This window comes from Rhinolophus ferrumequinum, chromosome 8 (genome assembly GCF_004115265.2).
Source record: "Rhinolophus ferrumequinum isolate MPI-CBG mRhiFer1 chromosome 8, mRhiFer1_v1.p, whole genome shotgun sequence".
In the NCBI taxonomy this organism is placed as follows: Eukaryota; Metazoa; Chordata; class Mammalia; order Chiroptera; family Rhinolophidae; genus Rhinolophus; species Rhinolophus ferrumequinum.
In genome coordinates, this window is record NC_046291.1 from 30,387,728 (window position 1) to 30,409,805 (window position 22,078).

The 22,078-nt window shown below is 38.2% G+C and overlaps 1 protein-coding gene and 1 non-coding gene across 3 annotated transcripts; both read right to left on the minus strand.

Annotated features, from left to right (window-relative positions):
- Nucleotides 1-5,388: 5,388 nt before the first annotated feature.
- BZW1 (basic leucine zipper and W2 domains 1) lies at nt 5,389-21,410 on the minus strand. Of its 2 annotated transcripts, XM_033112005.1 has the most exons (12): nt 21,257-21,410; nt 19,945-20,018; nt 17,534-17,710; nt 15,644-15,738; nt 14,828-14,893; nt 12,853-12,988; nt 11,647-11,756; nt 11,327-11,497; nt 10,816-10,962; nt 10,154-10,292; nt 8,365-8,487; nt 6,256-7,919 (listed from the first exon to the last, which is right to left on the minus strand). In XM_033112005.1, exons 2-12 carry the CDS (start codon nt 20,006-20,008, stop codon nt 7,888-7,890), a joined length of 1,260 nt encoding a protein of 419 aa, XP_032967896.1. In that variant the 5' UTR covers nt 20,009-20,018; nt 21,257-21,410; the 3' UTR covers nt 6,256-7,887. The 2 variants fall into 2 exon arrangements, with proteins under 2 accessions (XP_032967897.1, XP_032967896.1); XM_033112006.1 differs by lacking the exons at nt 15,644-15,738; nt 19,945-20,018; nt 21,257-21,410 and having other exon boundaries at nt 5,389-7,919; nt 17,528-17,611.
- LOC117026422 (small nucleolar RNA SNORA79) lies at nt 16,256-16,403 on the minus strand. Its single transcript, XR_004423772.1, has one exon. It is a non-coding gene; the product is annotated as a small nucleolar RNA SNORA79 (small nucleolar RNA).
- Nucleotides 21,411-22,078: the final 668 nt, after the last annotated feature.

The window sequence follows — 22,078 nt, forward strand, 5'->3', positions numbered from 1 at the left end:
TAAGAGTTCTTTGTATATTTTGGGTAACAGTCTTTTATCAGATGTTTCTTTTATAAATATTTTCTCCCAGTCTGTGGCTTGTATTCTCTTGATGTCTTTTACAGAGCAGAAGTTAATTTTTCAGAAGTCAGTTCATCAATTCTTTCATGGATAATGCCTTTAATGGTAACTGTAAAAAGTCATCACAATACCCAGGAACATCTAAGTTTTCTCCTTTTATCTTCTCGGAATTTGATATAGTTTTGTGTTTTACATTTAAGTGTAATCCATTTTGAGTTAATTTTTGCAAAGGATGTAAAGGGTCTGTCTAGATTCATTTTTTTGCACGTGAATGTCCAGTTGTTCCCACACTATTTGTTGTAATGAGGGATTTTTGTGTTTTGGGTTTTTCCCCCCAGAAATTTAATACAATTAAAGCTGAGGGATTTTAAGCTGACTTATAGATCATACTATAAATTCTTCCTTGTTGTCAAGATAAGGATACCAACTCTACAGCCAGACTGCATAGATTCAGATCTAGCTCTTACTTGCTGCATGACCCTGGAATGTCAATCTCTGTGCTTGCCTATGTTATTTGTAAAACTAAGGAAAATTATAGTATTTACCTCAAAGTTATAAATTAGTTTGATTTGTGAATAACAATTGGAATAATGGCCTAGATTTTACGTAAGCTGTTTGTTCTGGGGAGAAGGGGCACATTGTCTTTGGTATTTTGCATGTTCCTTTGGTCCCATGCAATGGTCTTTTAAGGTTGATTTACTTCCCACTTGAAAATCACATCAAGGTTCCCTGTGTAGAGGATTTTTCTGAATTTTTTTTTGTTGTTGAGAAGAGACTTAAATTATGTACTATATTACAGTCGTAAATTTTGAATTACATAAATTTTGCCATTGAAGATGCTAACAGGGATATTTAGTTGTACTATTTACTAGCCTAAGATTTGAGTCAAAATTGCATCAATTGCATGTTTGACTGGAAGTAAAATGCATTAGATTGGATGATATAAACCTTAAAGGATTGTATTTTCTTAGATTTAAGAGAGGCATTTCCAGGCTTTGATGCTTATCGTGCCTTAGGAATGGTGTTCCAGAACCAATTTGCTAACATCCCATTGGTTGGAGTCACATACTGGGCCCTATAATCTACATGGGAATCTACAAGGTTATGTGGCAAAAGGTCTGTACAAAGGCAGGGATAATTGAGACCATCAATGGAATCAGTTACCCACCCCTACCTACTCCAGTCTCTTGACAGAAGCTGTAGTGAGCCTTGTACACCAAATATTCCTGACTCATCTCAAAGTCCTCCAAAGGCTTCCATGTCAGTTTAACCAAAGTCTTTGTAATCACCTTCATAATATACTATCTGCTGTGCCACTCCATCTTTCTGACGACATTGCCAGCTACTTTCTCCTCTAATTCAGTGCTGTGGCCTCACTGGCCTTCTCATTCCTTAAACACCAAGTACAGTCCTTCTCCTAGACAGACACATCTCACTCTCCCTCTCCAGGTGTTTTTTCATTTCAGTGAGGCCTTCCATGACTACATTACTTAAAATTGCCACAGCCTCTCTTGTCAACAACCATATGCCCCTTCTCTGCTTTACTTTTCTCTATAGGAGCAGGAGCTTGTTTATTTTTACACCTCTGAAAGGTAAGTTCTGTGATATCAGAGATGTTTTGTTTATTGTATATCCCAAGAGTCCATAATAATGCCGGGTAGGTTGAAGACACTCAGTATATATTTTAATGATTTTTTTTTTGGGGGGGGTGGGGAGCAAAGTTCTCAGATCTCAAAGCTCTCTCTTAGGGAGAGATCCATGTAGTTAACCCAGGAAAGATTGTGCAGGCAGCAGGAACATTAACTGCCCCTGTGGCATAAGCATCCTTAGTATATTCAATGAACAGCAAGGAGACCGGTGCAGTTGAAGCTGACTGGGTGTTAGAATATTAGGTGAGGTTAGACATCCAGGAGCCAGATCATGTAGGGCTTGGTAGGTCATTGTAGATTTTCTGCATGAGATAGGAAGTCACTGGAAGTTTCCACATGGTGACAACGGTTGCCTGCAACCCCTGGCTTGCAGTCTCTCCCAGTAGGAGAGACAAGTGCCTCCATTTCAAGAATTCCTAGGAAAGTTATGGTATTTTGGTTTTGCTTCAGAAAACTCCAGGTGGGAGGTTTGGGGAAGGGTGGGGATATAGACAAAATAAGATTAGCCATGAGATAATAGTTGAAACTGGGTGATTAGTGAGGGTTCACTGTATTTTTTCTTGTACATGTTCTAAGTTTTCTATGAGAAAGTTTTAAAAAAGGCTTTCCATGTAACTGGACCACATTGGCTGGAGGGTGTATATATTCATTACATATTGATTGGCATTGTGTTTAACTCCACCATTTTGTGCAGACTGAAGCAGATTTCTGAACCTCATGGGTTAGCAAATTTTTTCTGTAAAGAGATACAGTAAATATTTTAATCATTGCAGTCTATATTCAATTTTGCTGTTGTAATAAGTAAGCAGCCATAATATGTAAATGAATGGGTGCCACTGTATTCCAGTATTCAATTATTTTAGACATAGAAAACAAGGCTCAGAGGTTGAATTATTTGCCCAACATGTAGCTAATAGATGGATGAAACATCTTTTTCCAAGAGTGTTTCAGGTAGGCATGCACTATTTTGTCCAGTGTTAGGGCTTGGAAACCATAGCTTGGCGAGTGTAATTGGTTTCTCATCGTATTTTAATGCGTTCGATTACAATGCCTTTGAAACCGGACTGTAACTTGCCAGTCCCTACCATGTCCTTGTTTTTCACTCACCTTACTCTTACCTACCTCCTCCTGCAGGCCTGAATTTTGGCATAGAACAGAAATATCTTGAATCTAATTTTGTCTGAAAATTGCTTCTAAAAATTTAAACATAATTCACAGGCCAGTTTTCATACTACATGCAAACATCCCTCAATTTTGTTTTTCATCTCAACTTCACTATTCTAATGCAGGAAATATTATCAACATCTGTTCTCATTTCTTCACTTACTCAAATATTTAATGTTTACTACCTGACAAGTACTATTGGATACTGGGCATCCAACAGCAGTGATGAATAAAAGGGAAAGATAGATTGAGCTAAAGAATCATGCAGGGCCTCCCGGCAAAGGTAAAGGTTGTTATATTCGCATTTAGACTACCTAGCTGTTGTGTTAACAGATGCTGGTGGCCTGAGTTAGGGCAGCAGAATTAGAAGTTATTTTGGAACTGGAATGGACAGGGCTTGACCTATTACATGTGAGGGCTGAAAGGAAAAGACCTGAAGCTTTCTGGAGAGGGTAGATGGCATTACTATTTTATGAAATGAAACACTGGCATTTTTCAAACATGTACATGTTTGGAGGTGTGTTAGAAGTACATTTGGGCTGAACAGAAGCAAAACGGGTCTGGAAAAAAATTCTGGAGGCAAAGACCTTTGGATGGTATTTAAAACACCCAGGCAAATGGAAAAAACCAGGACAAGGACGGAGCCTCAACCAAGTCCAGCACTTAAAGGTTATTAACAAACAACAACCAGTGCAAGTTACTGCTTTTCTCTTTACATTAACAAGGAGTCTCATGAAATTTTATTCAATATTAAGGGTACAGACAAGCAGCAAGTTTCAGTTAAACAGAAATACTGCAATAATTACTGGCTCGGATGGCTGTACTTGAGGTTGTTCAGAGTGCCAAGAACTATCTGGGTTATCAGCTACCCAGTTTTCTCCGTTCGTCAACTGTTTGCCATGCCAAGATCCATTACTCCTAACTAACATAGAATGAAGTGTGTACAAAGAAAATATTTTACTCTTAAGATGCCAGAGAATGTAGAACATCTTTTAGAAGTAACAGAATTTTCAGTCTATAAATGGATTACTTATTTCCACAATAGGTTTACCTCCAAGTCGACTTTTAAGCTTTCAGGATTTCAGCTTTAAAAAAGATTTAAATAATTTTCATTTTAAAATGCAAATTCCCTGAAATGGAACAGCTCAACTGTATTTGATAACTCTGTAGCACCCCAAATTCATTATACACATTAAATGCATAGGTCCCAAAGCTGCACTAATATGAAACACATTCTAATCACATCAGTTTAATGATACTGGTCCCTCTAGTCTACAAAACAAATGATTCAGCAGATTTTTTTTTTTTTTTTACCACGGTCTGCTTTAGGGCGCTATAGTAGGCACCACAAACAGTTGAGCTTTTAACTTAACCAAGGTTCTTATTAAGAATTATTAAATTGACAGTGATTGAGTATATTTGTAAAGTATCCTCATCCTTTTTTCAATTCATTAAGAGGTGTGACTATAATCATGGAATAAGAATAAAAGGACTGTTAAGTGCACTGGAAAATTAAAATGATTGGATTTGATATGGCTGCTAATTGCCCACAGTTAAATAGGGGAGAAAAGTGGGGAGGGGAAAGGGCGTTGGAAAGCCTTTCTGATCCACACCAAGTTTCATACAATTATACATACAATTGTGTTTATGTACAAATTCACTGCAATTCAAGTTTTTGGACAGAAGCCAATTATAAATTATTTTGAAGTCAAAAGTAGTTATCACATTCTAGATTCCACTTAAAGCCTACTGGAAAACTTTACTTCTTAATTATATTTTAAACCTTTAGGCCTTAGTAAGTAGGCTGGTGAATAGCTGTATTTCTATCAATACTAAAGAACTGATACATGAAAAATCATAGCAAGTCATTTACCAGAATTCTCACAGAAATGCTTAACCTATTTTACACGGCACCTATAAGGAGCATCTGAGGAAAATTTCTACAAAGGCAATTCAGTAGCCTAAGCAATAATGTACACTAAAACTTTGGCATATTACATTTAAAGCCCAATAGTTCTGCCAGTTCCTGCAAGCAGCCCAGGCTATTTGAATATAACAATGGATTCATTAGTAAGATTTCAATATCACTTATTATCAGTGTTATGCCCAACAACTTTAATTAAATCACTCACCTAGAACTTTGATTTTTAGGATCTAATAACTGTATTTGATACACTTATGAGCAAGTAAGACTCTTAAAATCTCTAAAATCCATGGGAAATACTTGTCTGATGCCAATGGGGGGCTAAGGTGTAAAGCACAACCTGGTAAAAGATGGTGATTGGCAGGAAACAATTTCCTCTATTTTCCAGTGATCCTGGCAGAAAAAAAATACTGCTTCAGAATATGGATCCACATGAAGATATATCTGCCAATTCAAATGTCTATCTCTAAGTCCCCTCCTCCTTAAAAAAAAGATGTATTAGGGCATGCATTCTCAGTAGGGGCGATATTACCAAGTGGGACCAAAAAAACCCTTACTTTTTCATATAAAGCAGATACAATACACATACAGTATATCTATATTAAAATTTATTGGGGTGCTATTAGAAAAGTCTAAAAAGGCTTCTTGGGGAAGGGTGATAATGAGCTTTGAGAAACAGAAGTAGATCTTAATCACATGCGTTTCCTCTCACCACCATCATTATGCTATGTCAAAATATCCTGTGGCATTTTTGGTATTTGGAGTTTTCATAAGAACAGCATAATAAGTATCTTAGGACAATACTCCCAGAAATAATTAAGATTAAGAAACTTATGATCAGCTCTAAACACACATTTAATTATGGCATCTAAGAGGAGACTTATCTTTAGAAACCGACACCAAGTTAGGAAAATCAATGAACATATATCCAATCATTAATTACAAGTACAATTTTAACATCTGTATTAAGAATTACATATTTGAGACATTATAAGTTGGCACTGGCAGCTGAGTTCCAAAATTACCACTTAAAATTCAAAATGAAAATCTGTAGTCTTTTCAGAAAGCATTCCCTTTCTTTATACTGTCACAGGTGACTTACCCAATTTACTGTAATATTGTAGTTAGTAAACACTACTTTGTCATTATGAAAAAAACTATGATCAAAGATCATAATGTAGTTCTGGAAGACTACACACTCTTTCACTATACACAGTATATAATAAAACAGGGTACACTCTGAATGGCAGTAACATGCAATGATTTGGTTGTAGAAATGTTAATGTAGTTTCCGCTACATCAGGTTTCGGTGTAGGTGTTTACAGTTTTGGAGTTATAAGGACGAAAAGAGCAATTATTTAATGCTTACATAGTAAAGACACTTGAATGCATAACATAGTTACCACGGGTCATTAACATGGAATTTACAAAAAATAAAAAATTAATAAGACCGACCTATATAAACTGATAAGGATGGACTTTATTTTTTAAAAAAAGTCTTTTGAGGACTACAAATTACAAAGTAAAAGCAGATCACTACGTAGAAACCTACTGAATACATTTTGCCTGTGCATAAAAACTTTCATTTAACAATTTCACCCTATTCACAATGGTATCAGTAATAATGCTCTTCTTCATAAGATTACTATATACCGTTATTTCAAATTATGCTACATGTTACTCCTTCCAGGTGAACTAAACACCAAATTCTTGGCTCATAAAAATGGCACCTTTGAAAGGGGCAATTTCCACTCAGTGACTGGTGGCATTATTCCAGGCTAATTTCTTTCAACGATCAAAAAAAAAACAAACTTTCAAAATGTTCACTTTTAACATTAACTCTCCACCAAAAGTGTGGTCACATTTTGTTTTCCACTGACTACATGTATAGATGGGTGACAGCAAGAAAAGAAAGACAAAACTTAAAAGGCAGTCATTAAAATAAATGGATCAATTGTATAGAACTGATATTTGGCTCATGGCAATTAAAGAAAAAGGCAACTAGGGTTAATAGCCAGACGCTTGAGTCATTAGTGAATGTGTTAAGAGAAAAAAGCTGGTCCTATATGACCAAGTAGGAATGTATCATTATTGTACTCCATTCTTTACATCAAATACCCTAAGCCAGTAGGAAATATGATTTGTATTTAGAGTCCCAATTAGAACATGCTGATCACTTAACATTTTCAACACTATACTGGGTTTAGTACAGTATTTCCTTTCCTCACACTATTTCATGAGTCCTTTCCTATCAATCTAAATGTATGACAAGTGTTAAATTCGTTAAGTGACAAGACTTTTCTAAGGTACAGTGAAAATGCTATGCAAAGAATACCCATTTGTTTTGCCTGGGAAGATATAAACTTAATGCAGAAGTTTCTCAATGGAAAAAAGCTCAACTTCCTTCTTCCCACTACTTCTGCCACAAACAATTTCCCAAAGACCTCACTTCCAAGCTATTCTCCATGGCTTCACTAAGGAATGAAAACCAGAGAGCAAACAATTGAGCTCAAGGACATCTGGGGTTAAAAATGCAAAAAAATCTTAACATGTAAGCAATGGTCCACATACTCAAGATTAATGTTAATGAATTCAATTACTGTATATGAGTTTCATTGATGAGGAGGGCTTTGGGCATACCAAATTATCACACAAATCATTGCCTTTTGAGAGTTTGGATACTTTTACAGTTTAATTTGCAAACAGAATTTTTATAACAAATTATTTTTAACCAAATCATATCTTGAAAACTGTTTATATAGAAAACCCAGGGAAAAAGTGAACTGTTCATTGTGGAAGGCCTTAAATTACATTATTACAGTAGAAAATACAGGAGGTAGAAGATAACTGAAAAGACTAATGCAACATTAGATTCAAATCTATAGCTCCTGTAGCTACTTAAAACATGGTTTTAGAAACTAAACCCAACATTTCCAGTAACCATAGAAACAGTTAAAATAAAATTTGCCATGAAAGCCCTTATATCATGCTTGATATAGGGAGGTAGGAAGATGTAAGAACCAGGACACATGAGACATGACATTTTATCTACAACTCCTGTTTGCTTTACTGAGGGTGTAGTTTCAAGATTCAGTCACCTTCTTCAGCTTCAGACTCAGATTCTAGAAAAGGGGAAAAACGCAGTCAAGCATTATATAATATCAGAAAGCAAAGTTCCCATTTATAACTTTGAAGCTTTTTATTATAATTATGAAATTTTATTAATAATGTCTTACTTATATGAGGGAGATATTCTAAAGCCTTCATTTATAAGTCTCAAAATTCATCAATATTTACTAGATTATTCTCAAATTTTTCAAATTTCCTCCTAAGAATGTTTAGTATTATGGCCACCAAAATACTTCAATAATTAAAGTCTAGTTTTTCTCACCTGCCTTAAAGTAAACAAGTATCTGCAGGTCTGTCATAAATGAACAAAAATCTGTACTTTAGGTACTAACTGGTATCTGAATCAAAGAAGGCAGCATGTGTGGACACACTGTATGGCCAAACTAAAACTATTTCTCAGGTTTACCAAACAAACTGCATAAAGGAAAAAAGACTTACCTTCTTCAGCATTTTTGAGCCACTCTACAAACTTTTTCATTTGCTCAAGGAAGACACTTTTCCCCTTTGCAACATGTGCATCTTTATACCACTTCAGAATGGGCTCTTCACTCAGGACTTCAGCTGTAAAGAAGAGAGAACAATCATTACATGCAGGGCGTTTTCATAGACTTCTTTAACTCAGCAGAGAAGGTGCAAATACCTGCAAGGCAAAAAAAGATCCTACTGAAAAATTAAGTAAAAGCAATTATTTTTGTTGCCTAAAAAATAAATCTTTAAAACTCTCTCTTAACTGGTTCTTCAACAAATTAATTTTTAAAGAAAAACAGAAAAGATAAAATGAGAGCCATACATTAAAAAACTTTTATCAACTTGTTAAGTATGAACCTACTACTAGAAAAAAACTTACTAAGTTAGTGATTCTCTCAACTGAAGGCCATTTTACCCCCCTGGGGACATCTGACAATGTTTAGAGACATTCTTGGTTGTTTAAACTAGGGAAAGGTGCTACTGCATCTATTGGGCAGATGTCGGGGATGCTGATAAACACTACAATGCACCTGATAGTGTCAAAAGAGTTATCTGGGGGCCGGCCCAGTGGCTCAGGCGGTTGGAGCTCCGTGCTCCTAACTCCAAAGGCTACCAGTTCAATTCCCACATGGGCCAGTGAGCTCCCAACCACAAGGCTGCCGGTTCAACTCCTTGAGTCCCTCAAGGGACGGTGGGCTCCGGCCCCTGCAACTAAGACTGAACACGGCACCTTGAGCTGAGCTGCATCCCGGATGGCTCAGTTGGTTGGAGTGTGTCCTCTCAACCACAAGGCTGCCGGTTCGACTCCTTGAGTCCCTCAAGGGATGGTGGGCTGCGCCCCCTGCAACTAACAATGGGAACTGGACCTGGAGCTGAGCTGCGCCCTCCACAACTAAGACTGAAAGGACAACAACTTGACTTGGAAAAAAGTCCTGGAAGTAAACACTGTTCCCCAATAAAATCTTAAAAAAAGAAAAAAAAAAAAAAGAGTTATCTGGCCCAAAGTAACAGTAGTATCAATGGGCCCCAAATAACAGTAATATCAATGCTGAGAAACCTTGTGACAAATGATCAAAGATACTTGATAGATAATTTGTTACTTTTTTTAGGTGTGAAAATGGTCCTGTGGCTTTATTAAAAAGGAAAAAAAAATACATGTATTTGACAGCTCCATACTGGAAAAATTAGGAATTAAAGATTTCTAGGATTTATTTCTAAATAACTTGAGTGGGAGGAAGTAAGTAGGCACTGAGATACTTTCAAGAAACCTAACCACAAGCTGATAATCACTGACGCACAGGGTACTTGGGAATTTATTACCCATTCTTTCTTTAAAAAAAATTCTGGAATGGGAGTAGACCTCTGTTCTCAGTTTAGAATATAGGAAGCAACAAAATCATTTATGAAAACTAGGTGATAGAGTCCGCATTGGGTAGTGGGGTAGGTGAAGGGATGTTGACTTCTCACAGGCCAGACTACATACAGAGATGGAGCAGTGTGGGGAAGAGAAATGGTAGAATATAGGAGGCAAAGTTTGAAGCTGCATTAAAAAAGCTTTAGATTTTAACTTGTAAATAAAGTTTAGAAGTGTTTTGATATTCATGCACTTAAAAAGCACCCAATTCATAGAGACAACTCAGTCCTGTATGAGAGTAAAATATTTTAGGGAGCTGATGTTCAGACAACTACTCATTGAAGTTATTTTGAGTATTCTAGGATTTTTATTAAATGTATTCACAAAATTGAAATTTTAAATTACCTTTATAAAAAAGCACCACTATTTTCTGGAAGGCTTTCATGAAATGAATGTTGTCATAGCAATACTCCTGAATCTTCAGTAACAGAGTCAGCTCAGACTGACCTTGAGTAGTGAAGGCAGCAAGTAGAGGGCTGTATTGCTTTTGAAGGGAAGGAAGAAGAGATTTAGTTATTCATTCTGATGAATATTCATTACAAAATTCCTAAAATACAGAATATAACTCATCTTTTACAAGCACTGTGAATTATATTCTAATTAGTGGAAATAAAAAAAAAATAGTAATGCAGAGAAATCTAAGCATCTAAGTCAAATAAGCAATACTGCCTGCATCAAGGATTCCAGAGATAACTGTCAGTAGAATGTTAATATTTTAGAGGAAAAAGAAAAGAATGATCCTATTTTCCAATATTCCCTCAAAAGCAAACACCAAATTGTAGGCTTAGGCTACTTTTAAACACGTATTCGTTTTTAAACTAGAAACCAAAGAAAGCCCAAGTTAGGCTTTTTAAAAGGTTATGCCAATATTCATATGTGGTCTATTTACTGGTGGGTTATCCCCAGGAACCACAGATGTTAAAAACCCTCTTAGGAAATTACAGTCACAGTTCACTTATCCCCATTTAAAAACACAATAATGTTTCGTCAAGGCACAGTTCTAATACCTTCAAGTGCTTGATGGCTTGCTCTGCTACAAGCTCCTCCTTTTTGTTCCATTCCACAGTGCTCATTACACTGGACCAGATTATTCCAATGACAACAGGTTCTGGGATGTTGTTTTTTTTCATCTCCTCCTTGACATACAAAATTATCTGCAAAAGAATCCAAATTTAATAAAACAAATCAGTTTTGATATGTACATACTCCATACATCAAACTTACATGTTAATGGTATAAAAACATCTTTCCATGCAACCGTCAATGAGCACATGTCCCACATATAATCAGAGTTTTTAGAACTGGGAGGACAGACCTCTACTTCAAACCTTCTTTTACGCATAGTTAAACCAGCTAGGAAAGGACTGAGATGGAAACAGAAGGTCTGTAGACTTGCACCCTACAAAATCGCCAAGTGTTAACTCACTCTGGTGAAATACTTGCAAGTTTCTCAAATGACAAAATTTTCTTTGCCAGAGACTCAGCCATATAAAAATGGTTTAAACAAAAATATCTTACATCCTTAAATGGATCACCACGGGACATCTGTTCTTGAAGTTCCTTCTGGAGTTCCTTACGAGCTCCTATGGTTTGCTGATTCCGAACATACTCTGAAAGCTCTTTCAAGCCTGCCTCAGTAAAATACTTTGTGAAGTGTTCAACGCTTTGTTTATTGGCAGGGAAAAGTTCCTGAAAGGAGAATTTACTCTGGTTAAATGGTCTTTCAATCAGATTAACAAAAACACTTTCCCTCTCTTCACAGATTGAAAATGACAAAGTTCCCTTATTACACTTTCCTTAAGCAGAAGAATGGAAAAAGAATGAAAGAAGTTACAAACCATCAGTCTGTTATCCATGCTGACTTTCCGAAGACTTGAAGCTACTGCATTGATATCTTTTTCATTTATCCATGATTTAAAGAGCTTTACAGCAAAAGCTGCTGAAACCCCTGTAGAAGAAAAGAGCATACTTAACACAAGTTCCTTCCTGGATTTCAACCACTGCCATCTCCCCATTTCCTCCCTCCCCAGTTCAACCACATCGGGTTACTCACTTTGCCTCCACACTTGCCCCTCAACTTCCTCTGTCACTGCTTATAATTTCACTCCAATTTCTCTATTCTACCATTTGCTAGTTGGGTATTCTTGACTAGCCATGTTATTTAAACTGTTTTCTAATATGTAAAAGGAGAACAGTTCTTACACTTCACAGGGTTGTATTAGAGTAATGCATGTTAAATAGTCAGTACTCTACGTAGCAAACAGTTAGCTTTTTTTATTACTGTAAAGAATAATTTAACTATGAAAATCATAACAAGGAGGGGTTGGCCCCATGGCTCAGGTAGTTGGAGTTCCGAGCTCCTAACAGGCTCCTAACCCCGAGGTCATCGGTTCGATTCCCACATAGGCCAGTGAGCTCTCTACAGCAAAGACTGTGAACAACAGCTTTCCCTGGAGCTGGGCTGCCGTGAGCTGCCGCGTGCCAGCGTGAGTGGCCGACTGGCTGACCTACGATTGGTGACTGACTGCCTCTGCCGGGGGAGCACATGGCTCATAATACCAGCATGGGCCAGGGAGCTGTATCCTACACAACTAGACTGAGACACAACGGCCTGAACCGGAGTGGGGGGAGGAGGTGGAAGAAGGGGGGGAAAAAAAGAGAAAATCATAACAAGGAAATTATCTTCCTTTTCAGCTTGACATTTTCCCCAATGTCACTTTCTCTATTAAAGATGTTCCCAAGTCTCCCAATTGGAATTAATCTTTTTCTGGGTTACCATGGAATTTTTTTACTTTATAGTCACGTTGCATCTGTACCCTGAGTATTTGCTATATGCCTAAAGAAAGCCATTAACCTTGGATGCCAAAGGTATACATTAAGCATCTAATGAATTTAAATGAACCTATTAAATTTAAGGATAGTTAAAAAGACTATTACAAGTCAAATCTAGATAAACTATAACTTTTCTATCAGTTCAGCTTTCATGCTCTCATCCACCCCACCCTCAGCCAACTAAAGAACATTTTTTACTAAAGGTTAATTACCTTCTTTAACCAAATTCTCATTATAAAGGCTATTAAGGATGGATGCATTAAGTGTTCCATTAGCCAGAAGAACACCAGTCAACATAGCCAGCTTGTTCCTCTCCGACTCTGAAAAACCCTTTAAGAACAGCAGCAACTATAAAAATAAATAGTTAAGGGTTAAAAGAGCAATTGCATTGCATAAAGAGAAGCAATAAAATATACTACATTGGTTAAAAGTGTGGGCTCTGGGGTACCATCCAAGTTTGTATCTCAGTTACAATACCCACTAGCTGAATGATCTCGGGAAAGTTAACCTCTGTGCCTCAGTTTCCTCTCATATAAAATGTGGATAATAAAACTTGCTTCACAGGGTTTTTGTGACTATTAAATGAGTTGATAATTAGAATAGTGCCAGATAGTTGATGTTACTATAAACATTAGCAGATTTTCTGTGCACCTATATATACAATATCTAAGACTCAAAAAGAAAGTATGTTAAATTTCTTTTTCACTGTATTTAGCTCTGATCCTCTTACATTAAACAAATCCCACTTTGATTTTTACAGCCCTCTGCCACTTGTTCAGACACAGAACTAAGGAATTGTATACAGCAAATTCCACTAAATGATTTACCCCAAAACTGTATTTCAAAGACAGCCTAACTAAATATTTAAATGTATCAAATCTAAACAGTATGGACATTCCACAAAAAAGTATAAATACAACTACTATATGACCCAGTAATACCACTTCTGGGTATTTATCTCAAGAAATTTAAAACACTAATTCAAAAAGATGGACACATCCCTATGTTCACTGCAGTGTTATTTACAATACCTAAGATATAAAAGCAACCAAAGTAGCCATCAATAGACAAATGGATAAAGAAGATGTGGGTACACTGATGTTCATGGCAGCATTAGTCACAGTGGCCAAAACATGAAAACCAAAATGTCCTTTGATAGATGACTGGATAAAGAAGATGTGGTATACATATATGAACAATGGAATATTACTCAGCCATAAGAAAATATGAAAAAATACTGCCATTTGCGACAACATGGATGGATCTTGAGATTATCATACTAAGCAAAATAAGTCAGACAGAAAAAATCAAGAACCATATGACCTCACTCATATATGGGATATAAAACTGAAAGCAACAAATAAGACAAACAAACAAAAATTCACAAACACAGACAACAGTTTAGTGGTTACCAGAGAGTAAGGAGGGAGCGAGTGGTAGAAGAGGGTAAAGGGGGTCAAATCTATGGTAATGGAAGAACTGACTCTGGGTGGTGAACACACAATGCAATATATAGATGATGTATTATAGAAATGTACACTTGAAACCTACATAATTTTACTAACCGATGTCACCCCAATAAATGAAAGAAAGGGAGAGAGGAAGGAAAATAGATGTGTTACATATAGATAATGGAATATTGGCCATAAACAAGAATGAAATCTTACCATTTGTCCAATATGGATGGACCTAGAGGCTATTATGCTAACTGAAGTAAATCAGACAGAGAGAGACAAATACCATATGATTTCACTTATATGTGGAATCTAAAACACAAAATAAATGAACAAACAAAGCAGAAACAGACTCACAGATACAGAGAACAAATTTTGCCAGATGGGAGAGGGCTTGGGAGGATGGGTGAAAAAGAGGAAGGGATTAAGAAATACAAATCGGCAATTACAAAACAGTCATGGGGTGTAAAGCACAGCATAGGGGATATAGTCAATAATATTACAGTAACTATGTATGGTGCCAGGCAGTACTAAACTTATCGGAGGATCACTCTGTAAGTTATTTAAATGTCTTAACCACTATGCTACACACCTAAAACTAATATTGAATGTCAACTGTAATTGAAAAATAAAAAAATTTAAATTATCTCAAATCTGTGGCAGAATTTGGATTTAACCCTCCCTGCTTTGACCTCAAACTTTTGTTCTCCACAAAGCATATTGTTCTTCATACCTTTTTTACTTCATCTTCAAAACCTTTCTCCAGGTATTTGTAGCGCCTGATTAACTTGTTAAAAACCTATGAATAATAAAGAAATTTAATTACTTCATATGTATAGATGCAGAGCCCTAAAAAGGATCTAGGTCAGGGCCACTGAGATCTCTCCTATATAGTATCTCTAGAACAGGAAGAAGTGTACCTTCCACTAGACATTAACAGTTTACAAGCTGTTTTAACCAGCTTGGGAAGAATCTGTCAACTCCCAAACCCAGTAAGTTTTTATTGTCAAATATTAAAGAAAAAAACTAATTATTGCTCAAATACAAGTCATTTACCCATTTGTAGGATATTAACAGAATAAGATCATAAAATATAGTACTACTTTCCTAATAACATAGACAACGATATCTAGGTTAGCTGCACTTGAACATAACTGTGAAACCTTCAAATGAGATTTTGATTGGTAAGTTAATCTGCCTATAACTCATTCACCTTTTAAAAAGTTGTATGCAAAAGAACTCGATGGAAATCACGAAAAGGAACTGATTTTCCTTTTTGGCTTGATGGTTTTTCTTAAAAATGGATTAATTTCAGAGCGACAAATAGGAAAAGAAGAGCAAATTCAATTTTTTTTCACTTTGTTTTCCTCAACACATTTGAGGTTTCTAGTTCATCATATTGCACCAAGAACGTCATCTCTAAACCTTCAGTTCAAATTCCTTCAATCTTCTACCTGCAACTTCTTAAAAACAGATTGACTACTCCTTAAACATTAGTCGGATCGATAGTATTATAGCTAACTGAAATAAATATATACAGTTTCATTACCTGTGCAAATGCTTGCATGGTCTCCAGGTCTTCTTGTGCTGCGAACACACAGACATCTGTACGCATCATGTCATCTGCCAGTGTACCACCTGGGGCTAAGGCATATTTTACAAAAAATTTGCAGTGACCTTCGTTTAAAATAATCATTTCAATCTTACTTTCTGTGAGGATTCTCATTATAAAATAAAATGATAAAAAATTCTAAAAGGTTTTTGAAAGCAAAGTTAATTTCTCAGCAAGAATATGGCTAGTAGGTTCAACATGTGTGAATAAAGCGATGCAATTTACAGGAATAACATAATCCACTTTAGCAACTCAATAAAACTCCATGCATTAACGATTCAATCAATAATGCCAAATCCATTACTGAAGTGTAGATGTTCAGAGTTGGTTTTGATATATAACTTTCCACACAGAAAACAAAACAGCCCTTCAAGCTTCCAAAGAGGAGTATAAAAATCCACAAGTTAGAGACTTATCTTTTAGATATGTTTATAAGTATGGGTAAAATGATGTCTGATGTATACTTTAAAATGTGGTTGGGGTGGGGTGGGGCGGAATGAAGTTGGTAGGGGAACAGACAAAGATTCTTTTTTGTTTTTGTTTTTTTGTAATTGTTTGACTCTGCAAAAATCAGAAGGCACTAATGGACAGCCAACCCATCTCCACGGTGCTCTGAGTGAAGACAAATCAGCTTAGATATATGATGGACTAAAATCCCACTACCTAAGGCTCCAAGCAGTGAGAGGAACAGCCATCAAATAAGATTCTTAGTAACTGTTGAAGTTGGGTAACAGACCATCCACTATACCATTCTCTCTAGGATATATCTGAAAATTTCCTTAGTAAATGTTTTAAAAAGGATTTTAAAAACAGGCTTATTGATAACAGGATTATGAACAGTAAATAGATATCTTTCATGTTTCTTACTACAAACTGGTAATACAATGAAAGAAATCCTCATTTGACTAGGCATTAGAATGTATGAACTTAAGTTCCTGGTTCCACCACTGAGCAATTGTTTGACTGCATGCAAATCACTGAAGCCTTTCTAAGCCTCCATTCTGCACGTATACAAACGGAGTTCTAATTCTATTAGCTTGGTTATGAGGGTCAGTACAATGTTATCATCATTTGTATATAACTAAGTAGTGCACTGTTAAGATACTCTGACCTGCTGAGGATGAGAGTAAGTTACAGCAGCCCTGTGCAACACAGAAATATGTGAGCCATATAATGTAATTTCAACTCTTCTAGTAGCCATATTAAAAATAAAAGGTGAAATTAGTTTTAATATACTTTAACCCAACATATCAAAATATTACGCTTTTAACATTTCAGTATTCAAATTATTATTGACATGTCTTTTTTTTTATATTATGTCTTTAAAACTCAATGTGTTTTTTATACTTATAGCACATCTCAATTTGTTTGAGCCACATTTCGAAGTGATTAACAGCCACATATATCTAGTGGCTAATGTATGGAAGAGTGCAGAACTAAAGTCTTCAGGTATACAGAAGTATTTCGTAAGACAGGACAAGAGGTAGGGGTTTCTCCATTAACTAAGACTATTCAAATGTAGGTTGGGGGAAAAAAAACCACACCACTGTTTGGGGATGTTGTACAGACTTAGGTTATCAGGGAAAAAAGTCATCTCCAAATGTTATGATTCTGTAACAGACTTTAAATATAAAGCTAGACAGGGCAAGGCAATCTGCTTACTATGATTTGGGAGGGAAAAAATGGAAAAATCCTAACGGGGTAAAAAAAAAAAAAAGCAAAACAAAAACAAAGCTACCCCAATTTGATAGGTTTGTCAAATAGTTCATATTCTGGATTCTAACAGTCTTCTCCATACCGCACTTCTCACAAAACCCAGACACTTACCCAGCATTCCACCGGCCACCAGAATGTCAAAGAGTGTTTCTGCATATCGGCGGTAATCAAGTTTTGCTCCAGAAGCATCAAGAAACTTTGCTACTGCTTCCAAATCAGTACCAGTTTCAGTTAAGCCTTGAATAATACAGTCTTGAAACTGAGTAGGGTCAAACCTCTCTTTTTCATCTGGAGGGGAAACCCCCAAAAACAGTTAGTTTAAAGGCTTACCAAAATGCCAAGAAACCACCACCTTACAAAGTTATAACTACCCGGTAAGTTAACCACATTCATCACAATTTCATTTATTTCAATAGCTGGAAAAACCAAACACAAGCTAGATTACCCAAGACTTGGAACACTAACAAATACAACAGGAGACTAAACACACATCCTTTGCAAGTTTCCCCTCTGCTAGTGCAAGGCAGCACTGCCTAGTCACAAGAACTGTACAGCTTTTCTTCCACTATTTTTTCACGTAAGTCTTATAAGTGAGCTAAATAAGTTAGTGTGTTCTACTGTCAGGAGACAATTTCTATCTGGAAAACTCTTCCACTGCCTCTGGACTTTTTTGAAATTTAGAACATCCTCTAAATCTCAGGTCAATTTTATTCCTGAATGAAATTTTGTCCAAACACTGGAGCTCTTGATTCTTTTCTTTAAATGACGGTTAACACTATGATTTTTTTTTTAATCACTCCTTTGGTACAATTAAGATCATCTTTAGAAAGTATATTTACTGGGTAGCCAATATATGACAGAAACTGCAGTAAATGCCTTGTTTGGATCCTTATAACAACTATGTGAGGTAATTTTTTTGTTCCCATTATTTAGAAGGAAAATTGAAAGCCAGAGAAATTAGAGAGACTTATATTGTGTATTGTGTAGCAGCTAAGAGCAAGGGATCTGGAGCCAAACTGCCTGATCCAAATCCTGGTCACCATTTAACTGTCTGAGCAACCAGTCTCATTCTTTATGCATGAAATTTTCCTACTGTAAAATGGTGACTAAGAGTAGTACCTATTTCATATAGCTGTTGTTAATTTTAAATGATATAATCAGAACAGTGCCTACATACTCATTTTATTGAGTTGCCATCCCACACACTATGATAGGGTTTGATTTCTCTATCTAGGTTAGATGCTATCTTAATTTTCACACAGCACTAGGGTGACCAACTCCTCCCTGCTGCCCAGGACTTTGTTTTTGGCACTGAGAGGCCTATGTCCTGGGAACTCTCTGCAGTCCCAGATAAGTCGGGATGGTTGTTCACCCTACTCAAGACCCAATCATCAAAAATTAGGAGGCTGTGAGTGATCTTAATCTGGAAGCAGGGATGTGATAGCTCTTCCTGACGCTAATAATAATAAAACCGTGTTTCCCTGAAAATAAGACTGGGTTTTATACAGTTTTGCTCCAAAAGGCACATTAGGTCTTCTGTTCAGGGGATGTCCTCCTGAAAAATCATCTAGGGCTTATTTTCCGGTTAGGTCTTATTTTTGGGGAAACGTGGAATTACTTGATACTGTATTTATATAAAAGTGATGCCAGTAATACACATATTCAAGAGGATATAGACTTCTCCCCATTACTGCTAAATTGCTCTGGTTTCCAACTTCTGTTCCTCTTGAGAAAATCTACTGGCTTAAATGTAAATGTATCTGCAAAGGCTAGAATCAAATCACTCTGGTCTCCCAACTACAAGGTGACAAGACTATAAATAGAGATTATAAAAGCTTCTGTAATATATATCTCAAATTGTCTCTACTCAGGTTGGAGAAACAGTTTGTAACCAGTAGCTGACCCAGTTCTTTATTTCCTCAAAATCTCCTGTAAGATAAGGTCAATATGTACTTTTGAGCAATAACAAATGTTTTGGGAAAAATATCAAGCCCAATATAAAATATATCTGAGACCACATCTCATTTAACTTTGTATCACTAGTGCAGTGCCCTGCTGAATTCAATATTCATCTAAGTGCCTACTACTACAGAGAAGTAGTTCATAAAATTCCAGTACTTTTCTTACTTTTCTTACTAAGCCTGTGAGAAATATTTAATTTCAAAAAATTACAATGTTTCATAATTAACATTCATGGGTAAAGTCTGACTTTTCTCTCACAAATCTTCAGTTTGGGTGAAATTAGAGCTCACATTAGGAGCTCTTTGTTTTTTTATAAATTAACCTTTTCCCTCAAGCAAAAATTTGCTAAGTAAAATTTAGCTACTGAAATTGCAGCCCATACTTAAAAGTACTTAGAAATATTAAGGGTGTGTCTGAAACAGTAGTCAACAAGAAATTCAAGTTCCTTCTTGATGTTTTCTCTTAAAAGTTTTAGTACTGAGCAACTGCCAGCCAGAGGAACCAAGATGTAAAAGTTATTCTGGAGGTCTGGAGAGATGTTATTAAAACAAATTATTTACCTCTTTTTCTGGTTTTAAAACGCTGGCCTGATAGCGTTGGCTTTTGCTGCTTTTGATTATTCATAAAAGACACCCTAGGAAAATAAAAATAAGACCTTAAAAATATCAGTGCCATAACATTCATTTTAAAAACAAAGCATCAAACCTTGGTCTAGTCACGTATAAATCAAATTGAACACACACTCTCAGCCTGACAATACACATGGGCAGGAAAAAAGAATTACCTTCACTTGAATTAAATATTCAAAACCTGCATTCCTCCCTACAAAAAAACCCTTTAAAGATGTATGGTGGAGTACACTTTTAGGTGACTTTACAGCACCAGTGACTGGTGGCAGGCAAATCACCCATCACAGACAATTGTGTGGTCTCTTCCTCGTTCCTCTTCAAATTCGCCAACATCTTGCACTACTTCTAAGAACCACAGAGAAGTGCAAGATGTTGGCGAATCATTGGCACTGAGAGGCCTATGATTCTAACAGAGATTACCACCACAGTCAAACACGTATGTCAATTTAAAGACACTGTCAAAAGGCGAATCCCTTCTTCTGAACGGCCTGGTTATGACCACCACCCTACCCTCAAGTCGTGCGGGTGACCGACTTCACTACTCCCCGCCTGCAACATGAAGTGACAGCAGGCCTAGCCTCCGCTGCCCCATACCCTAGAATCCCAGCCTCCCACAAGGGCACGTGTCTTCTTATCCACACCTTTCCCGTGCCTCCTGCACTAGCGACAGATAAGCCGCCCCCGCCCAGGATCCCCTTGATCAAGGCAGGGCGCCTAGGGGCTGCTCCTCGCCCCTCCTTCACTGACCCCGTCGCCGGCGGTGGCGGCCGCCGCGAGGAGCGGACCACAGGAGCCGAGGGGCTTCGCGCCGGGGGCCCCGCCGCCCCGTACATCCGCCCGCCCTCCAGCGAAGACAGCGGCGGTGGAGGCGGCCGCAGTGCTGGTGGCGGCTCCCCCGCCCCGCCCGCCGGAACCCCCCACGCGTACATCACCCAACAGAGGCCACGGCGGCTTTGTTACCCAGGCCGGGCAGGGCCGGAGGGGGGCCAGTCTCGGCCACTGCCTCCGCCTGTCGCCGCGGCACATCCCGGGGCCCCGCGTTCCGGCCCGGGCCACCACCCCTCGGCCTCCCTCCTGAAGCGGCGGCCCGGGCCCTACAATCCAGGCTCCGGATCTGGCTCGGCCTCATGCGGCGGCCTCCGCTCGGGCCCATCCAAGCACGGCCGCCCAGGACCTGCCGCCTCCCTCGCCCGGAGACAAGGGGCCGCAACCTCGGCCGAGAGGAGCGGGTGCTGCGCCTTACCGAATTTAAGGCGAAGAGAAAAGAGCCAGAAATTCCCGATGCGGCGACAACTGCGGCGGTATCTCCTCTTCACCGGAACTAACGCGAGCAGGAGGAGGAGGGAAGAGATGCCACCTCCGCCCCGGCGGGTATCCTATCGCGAGACTTCTTCCCCTGGCGCCTTGCCCAGCCGCTCCCAGGTCATGGACCTGAGCCTCCGCCTTTTCCATTCCTTTGGGCTCGGGGTGGGAAAGTAGGAAAAGGGAGGAAGGAGGAGTTTCAGTCCTTCTTTATTCCCTTATTGAGCTCCAGGTTTCCCGGACACTTATCCTCGACTAGCTTGTCATTCTTTCGCCGCCTCGTTATCGGGCCTCTTAGCACATGGAGGGGTTAGAAGCACGGAAGGCGCCTCTCACCCCCGCCAGTCTCGAGGAAGTTGGACACGTCTGCCCCGCTCCCTTCCCCATCGATTCCCTCCTCTTGCGCCGGAAGTGGAAGCTAGAGGGCGGGGTGGGGAGGAGGGATGTTCGGGCCTTTAGGGGGTAAAAGCTGAGTTTGGGTAGGGGGATTCTGCCTGGCCTGGCCGTCGTTCCTAGCTGGGTTGGTACAAGTCGCGCAGACTAAGTCCAAAGTGGGGCGCCATTGCGGTGCTGGCTGGGTGGGGTCGTGCACTCCTCTTAGGAGCGAGGGAGATCCAGATCGAGGGTTCTCAAGGGAATTCTGCCCTCCGACTATGGCCACCACTCCTTGCAGTCGTTGCTGTCATTCTCTCTTGAGTATGGTGGTTGTGGGAACTTGGGGAACAGAATTCCCTGGAGAACTTTTAAAAATGCTGATTGCTGG